General features: G+C 39.6%; 1 protein-coding gene across 4 annotated transcripts in view; it reads left to right on the forward strand.

Moving 5' to 3' along the window:
• The first annotated feature begins 760 nt into the window (after positions 1 to 760).
• Positions 761 to 7500, forward strand: part of LOC137989204 (fibronectin type III domain-containing protein-like) — an 88545-nt gene continuing 81805 nt past the window's right edge. For 2 of the 4 annotated variants that reach the window (XM_068835056.1, XM_068835057.1), the window contains exons 1-4: positions 761 to 926; positions 4390 to 4632; positions 4722 to 5045; positions 5815 to 6165. In XM_068835056.1, coding sequence (XP_068691157.1) covers positions 782 to 926; positions 4390 to 4632; positions 4722 to 5045; positions 5815 to 6165 — 1063 coding nt within the window. In that variant the 5' untranslated portion in view covers positions 761 to 781. The remainder of the gene's footprint in view (positions 927 to 4389; positions 4633 to 4721; positions 5046 to 5814; positions 6166 to 7500) is intronic. The other 2 variants (XM_068835054.1, XM_068835055.1) reach the window with 1 other exon arrangement.

Consider the following 7500-nt stretch of genomic DNA (forward strand, 5'->3'; position numbering starts at 1 on the left):
GAGGTCAGCACGGATTTGAAAATTGATATTACTTCGAACGTATATGCAGACACCACCACCATACCTACCATTATTTTCACGGTCTTTGCAAATTACGTCATAACCAGATAAATGTACTTCGTTATCTTTGATGGTTGAGTCGAGTTTCGTTTCGTTTCTTGCTAAAATATCAATTCCCTTGGACTGACTCATGAAGATACGTAAATCATCGATGTGAGATACTAAGCTATTTATGTTTAAACATGCCATAACCAAACCACGTCCACGTCCACATGAAGATTGTCCGATTTTCACTTCAATTTAACAAGATCTGTTCTCGTGTTTTTTCATACCACCAAATTTGAAACTGATTCCAGAAGGAGGCAGTTTTGATGCAAGAGACTGAGAGGTGGTCTAATGTTTGCTTCTCGCTTTTGCAAAGGGTGCAGCGATCGTAAAGTGGTGGGTCACGCTTCAGATATTTCTTTGCAATAGTCTACCACATTCATTGCTTCTAAACTGGTTGAAACTTCTGAATATAGAAAACATCTAAAATGAAAACGAAGAGCATACGAGCTTAAGGGCATGTGAGCAGCTTTGTTCCACGCTTCAGGATATCGCACCGAAGGATATACGATTGCATGCCTAGAAGAGGAAATGTAGGCCACGTTGATTACACAAAACAAACATAAGCTGCGATTAGTATTCTACTGCTACTCAACGCAATGACTAAATGGATTCGCTTCCATATATGGAAAGCGGATGCCACAAAAATTGATGAAAATATGAATTAAACAAATACATGACACAGACGGATCAAAGACACCTTGTGACTGGTGGCGAAGAGAGGCACGGGCGGAAAACCGACGACATGCAAAAAGACTTTACAATATGTCTCGTCAAGTGTTTCCTGTTTTGCTTTTCAATGTGTTTCATGATTCTTAAAGGTAGGTCATTCAACAAAGTCGTTTGTAGAAGATCATGCTAATGACAATACTGATGAAGTTCAACCACTCTAAGAGCGCTCCGGGCATTTGGAAGGACTAATTCTACAACGCTTTCACAATTAACACACTGCGGGGATGATATACACTCCTCCAGAAGAATGCGAGAGATTATCATCATCCAATTGTTCCTTCAAACTATTACATTTTCGTTGCAAACTGGCAGGTTTCGCTGGTTAGTTTTGACAAAAGGAAAGCGCCGTGAGTTCTAGCTAATGAATTCAGCGTCAATATAAATGTCATGATGCGGTCTAGAATGAGAAAATAATACAAACCATCGACAAGGAAAAGCTCTTTGATGTTATTCAAGGTTCGATGTCCGTTTGAGGTGACTTAACATACGTCGATTCATATATGTGTACATTGGCGACAAAACTACAAAAGAAAACAAACATAAAACTGCAACAATTATAAATGATTCTCTGAAGCTCTCAAATTTTGCTCGAAAACAAGGTGTTGGGTTGAAAATACGAGAAACAAATGCAAAGTTGATTGTGACAAATTAAGCTCAATTGCACCGTTGAATGAAAACGTTTGTTTCGTTCGCCAGGACTAAGCTTCTACGATATTCAATGATTTTCAGTAATAGTGTAAAATTCGGTGGAACGGCGCTGAAAAGAAGCATGAAAAACTCGATAAAAATAATGAACAGGAATCAGATTTTAGATGGCGGTGTAACTTAATCCTTGAGGTCAATCAATTTACTCCAAAGTAAAACTTAGTCAGTGTCAAGTATTTCCTACAACCGCATAGTTACTATCTAATGTATAGATTTAGCCAAGCCTAAAAGCGGAGCTCCCTGGTAATTTATTCTTACTGCCTGTATGGATTGACTAAAGTCTGATAATTTTCGAAGTGATTTATTCCGTGATTCTTTGGCTATATTCTGTAAAGGCGGATTGGCGTGTAGTTCACATCTTTAACACTGTTCGATCAATCAAGTAATAAAATCACGTGCACGCATTATAAAATGTCACGCATGGGATAATCTTGTTACATACGCCTGTACGGTTTGCGAAAATAAAATGTTTCGAATTGTCCGCGTTTTGATGTTTCCGGTTGCTGCTTTAATAATTAAATCAGTTTCTTTGCTTTCCTCAATAGAAAAATTCATTGCCTAACTAATGACTTGTTTGGACGACACTAAGCATAATTTTCACTGTTAATTTTGTCGTTTGCAAATGAGGAAAAAATACTTAGGACTAGATTAGCAGCGTATGTCACGTACTGAGAAAAGTTAGGGGAAGGATCGAAATCGGTCCAATGTCACGAGCTAAGAGGTAAAATTGGACATATTAAAGGCAGGGCGTTTCTGGTCACAAGGAGTAACGGCATTTTTCGATGCCCGAGTAACACATGTTAATTCCAAGTGCAACCAGAGCAAACCAACGTCCACAATCTTCAAAGACCAAGAGAGCGAGAACAAGCGGAAGTATATGTTAAGATGGGGTCGTTTACACCCATGGCGGCATGGGTACCGATTGTCACCGCTGTTTCCTAAAGCATTTAGCGGATAAACTCTCCCAAAAGGACCGTGAACCTTACCACTTTGTTATCAATTGGCTCAGGACACTCCCGTCGTTTGAATTTTTAAGATCAGTGCATCCAGTGTCAGGGGTTCAAGGTCATCTTTTCACAAGATAGGTGACTTTATAGACGACTGCCGCGTAAATGTTAATGCAGCGGGTATCCATTAGTTTCATTTCTACTCGGGCAGTGTACTCCCTCCAGAGATATTTAAGTACGAAGCTACAATCATAGACAAAAGTAGTTGGGAAGGTTATGTAAATGAACCACACCAGAGCTGTATTTCAACCTGCTTCTGTTAAAGCTCAAAAGAAATAGTTTCAGTTTCTCTTACATAGCCCCCCTCCCCCCTATTCAATGTTGGAAGGTAACTCAACAATTTCCCACTGAAACCATTCAGTTTTGCACAACATTGAAGGAGGGGGGAGGGGAGGGAAGCAATGAAGACTTCAAAAGTGCTAACCTTCTTAACAGTTTTGTCTAGGATTGTAGATATATACGAAATTTTCTCTCTATAAACCGAATGCATAAATGGCGGCCAAAGAAATATTCTTTTGTTTATGTGCTAATTAGACTCACCAGCCGCGGTCTCAATCAACAATTCTTTTGTATTGTGTACATGCAAACGAGGCTAGTGAGTCTAATTAGCACATAAACAAAAGAATATTTTTTTGGCCGCCATTTATGCATTCAGTCTATTTGTTAGTAGAAAAAAATGTTATTCACTACTTGCACAAATCCCATAATGCACCTCTTTAACCCCCCAGAAATTTGCATAAGCATTGTTTTTGATTTCCCTCAGGACATCTTCATGTCCCAGGAGTACTTGAAAACAATGATTATGCAAAATTTTTGGGGGGTAAAAGAAGTGTATTATGGGATTGTGCAAGTAGTGAATAACGGTTTTATCTTTTTTTAATTCAATTTTAACAAATCTGAATTTTAGTGTACAGTAATTAAAATGTTGCCAAATTTGCAAGCTTTTTGATAGGATATATCCTCACTTGTGAAAGATAAAAATAATATCAGTCTTCACTTTGCCCGAGCTCAGATCTCAAATTTTTGTAAAAAGTGAACGCACATCAGCGAATATTATATCCCAGTATTAACACACTTTCTTCAAATGGAGTTCCTTCATTGTTGGGCTAGTTTGTAGAATTTGAACGATCTGAAAATCAATAATAGCAGAGGTTTTCAAACAGGTGATCTAACAATTTTAAATCATACTCTCGTTGAAGGCAGCATGGTAGGTCTTGCAGGCCTCAATCTCCCGATTAGCTTCACACGGCAACTCGTTATTAGATGAGTTAATCAACGATGTTCCTTTTAGTTTTTGGATAAAGGTCCAAAAACGAGGTTTGACTGATGTAATGTTGTTACCTAATTTGGCGATACATTGTACTGATGTAAGGACCCGAATGTTAGAGCACGAGGCCGGACAGTAAGAGAGTTAGTTTTTGTTAAGCACGAAATAAACAACGTTTCTATCAACTCCTCACTCCAAGTTTGACAACATCGTTACAACTTATAACGAAAAAAATCCCGCTCTAGCGCACGCGTGGTACATTGTTAAATCCTCTGTCAACCTGTCAATGCAAAGCCACTTGATTGGATTAACACGTCCTGCTGTCGCCTGTGTCAATTTGTGCGCTTAACTATCTAATGCTGAATTAGCTAACAAGCCACACGTGTTTCGGCCACCCGCTTTGCTAGTCCAAGTTACAACAGTGTGTTCCACGGAGTTCTCTTTTTATTTTGGGATTTGCAATTTTTTTTTACTCCCCACCCGCACACCTCGAAAAATCGTTGTTAACGGCCTTGACCGTTTTTGAAGATAACTGATCTCTTCCTTTATATCTAACTCACACGGTCGCGACAGATGCGTCATCCTCGAGTGGCCCACAATGTGAAATCATCTGCAAGTTGAGTGGCAGTGCAAAGGACGAGGAGACAGTCGACCCAGACTCCAAAGTCCCTTTTAACTGTTCCATTAGAAACGGAGGAGCAACAACTCAACACATGACATGGAAGGAACTGTACCAAACAGTAACTGCACCCGCGGATGGCCAACCGTGCATGGTATTGAAAACAGGAAATTCAGAAAGACAAATATACTTAGCTAGTAAGTGATATCTTGTTTGGTTGCCGCCATTAACTGAGCTCATTAATCAATTAGGATAACTAAGCCTTTCTGTCTCTCTTTTCTTTTAGGAGCATTGACAGTTGCACTATCGGGTACCCCTAAAACAATCTATGAAAACATAGGGAAAAATTTGTCATGTGAATTCGAAGGAAGGCCTCGACCATTTATAACTTGGTACGTAGATGGCAAATCAATCATGAGTGAGTTCAAGGAATTGAGTCACACAGAGCTCGAGACGTCACAAGATGATGGTATTTTTAAAGTTACTAGTACTCTGTATATACCGGGCCGTGAGAAATTCCATGCACTCAGTTTCACCTGCTCAGGAACAAACAACTTAACCAGCGGATGGTCAAGTAGCGCCAATGAAACCATCTCTGTCAGGTTCAAGTGTAAGTGCTTCCTTAGCGTATAATTATATTTTAAAATTATACATACATTTCAATTACACATATAATTTTAATTCCATGATTACAGGGTAAAACCTGTAATTTCTCTGCATTTTGATTGCTACTTTCTTTGTGACGTTTGTCTATCTCTATAAACTGTCGAAGTACTAACAAAAAATAATAATAAATACCAGTTTTGAGATTAAATATAGCGGTTTTCAAATGAGTGTCATAAAACCAAAACCAAAGTATTACTTTGGCCAATCAAAAACGACGGAGACAATCCAGTAAACCTATCAAAACTCGAAGTAATTACACGTAGCCCGACACACTGCTACGCGAGAACTTTGAACCAATCACTGAGTGAAGTTAATGCAAAACCAGAGTAATTCGCTAATTACTTGCGACACTCAATTAACTGAAACCTCTCATCCCTCCCCTCACACTTCTGTGATCCTCACCAAAACCGAGCCCCACCCCCCCTCCCCCCCCTCCCACTTTCAAACGTACTCCGCGGCCCCTGCGTTTGCCCCTGCGTAGGCTCACCAACACTTATTTGTAAATAATTCTGTGGTAAAGAACCCACACACTGCTCGAGAAGGGAAGGGCCGTAGTCCATGGTTTTGTGGTCCGGCCTTTGAGGTCTGACCTTTAAAGTGTAAAATTACGGCAGGTCCATACTCCATACCAGCTGTATAACTCCCAAGATATACTAACCAGCTTCAACAAATAAACAAAACAAACAATTATTCCGGATGTTATTCTCACACAGGTAAAGATGTCATAAAAGCTATCGGACCCCCTCAGATTGACGTGAATGCCTTCAATGACATCACCTTACGTTGCTTGGTTTCTCGGACTGCTGTTTTTTCATGCCATGGAGGGTTCACTTGGCATTTCAGCAAGAACCCGGAGCCATTAAAAACAGATGGAAAGTATGTGATAGTGGAATTTGAGGAGATTAAGAGCGTATGCAAGAAAGCCTTCAGCCTTGAAATTCTGAACGTGACTGAAAATGATGAAGGGGAGTATAGCTGTCACCAGAGATGCAGAACTTTTACAGGATGGCATAACCAATCAGGTTCTATTAAGATGAAGGTATATTCTCCTCCTGCAACACCGGGTAAGAAATTACAAAAAAATAACATTTTTATTAACATTGCTAACGTCATTGCATACGTCATTGCATATTGCTTGCCTCGCCTAAGCAATACGCTACGTATTGCTTATTACGTAGCAAGCAATGCCAGGAGCTTACAGCTCCAATACTAGGTCTATGTAACGGCAAAGATGAAGCTATTTTTAGACAAGTTCTTAATTAATATTACTTGGCTTACACGTGTGACCATTCTCGATCCCATGGGTATTAATTTCTCACGCAAGACTTGTGATTGGTTGGACTTGAAGGTCTAGTTTTACGGGAAAAAAAATCAATCTAAAAATAACTCTGTCTGCAAAAATGCCGTTGCACGATTATAGAGAAGTTGAATGCTCCTGAATCAACGATGAAATGATATATGAAATGGATCCATCATAGTGCTCCGTAACCCATTGGCCATCGCCTTTGTTTTGCTGTCCCAGCACCATTCCTCCTCAATTTGGATAGAAACGCTCATCATTTGTGGGCTGGCAGATCTAATTTAAAGTTATAACAATGTAATCGTACATCGTGCAGTTATTAGAGTACTCACCATCCACCAATGTGGCCTGGGATCGATTCTCGGATTCGACGCCATATGTGGGATGAGTTTGTTGGTTCTCTACTCTGCTCAGAGAGTCGATAAGAGAGGTTGTTTTCTGGGTACTTTGAGGTTGTTCTCCTGAAAAACCAACATTTGATTTGATTTGTTTGATTTCAGTTGAGTTGAGGGCCATATTGTAAACTACTGGGCAGCCAGTAAATATGAGGCCTCGTTAAATAAAGTCATCAGATTATCATTAATCGTACAGGTCAAAGATAGTCTCAAATGTTGTATGCCTTGCAACCCTTTGTGCGTTCTTGTGAAATCGTCGATTACAATCTTTAAGATTTTTTGCCGCTTGGGTGAATTGTCAAAGAATGCGGACAATTCATGACACAATTCCATCATGTTTTCCATCGCTGTGATTTTACAGCCGTGGCAAATGACAAGATTAATCGAGTGCAGGCAGCAGCATCAGAAGCATCTTTTGCTATTTCTGCATGGACAACCAGCCTTGTATTATTATTTTGTTTTTAACCTCTAAATTTACAAGCTAACAGTATACGAAATCTTAGAAAACTAGACTAAAGCCAACTCGCAAACCCTAATTAAGCGGCTAAAGTTAAGTTAGTCTTCAAAGTACTATTTACAATTTATACAAAGTTCAGTTCACTTTCAGCCCTCGTGCTTTCTCCAGGTTCTTGTCAGTCCAACCTGCTAATCCTGCAACCTCTTACAGCAACCAACGAACGTCGTTCTTCTGCATGTTTGCCCTC

The sequence above is a fragment of the Montipora foliosa genome, unplaced genomic scaffold (genome assembly GCF_036669935.1).
Source record: "Montipora foliosa isolate CH-2021 unplaced genomic scaffold, ASM3666993v2 scaffold_446, whole genome shotgun sequence".
NCBI lineage: Eukaryota > Metazoa > Cnidaria > Anthozoa > Scleractinia > Acroporidae > Montipora > Montipora foliosa.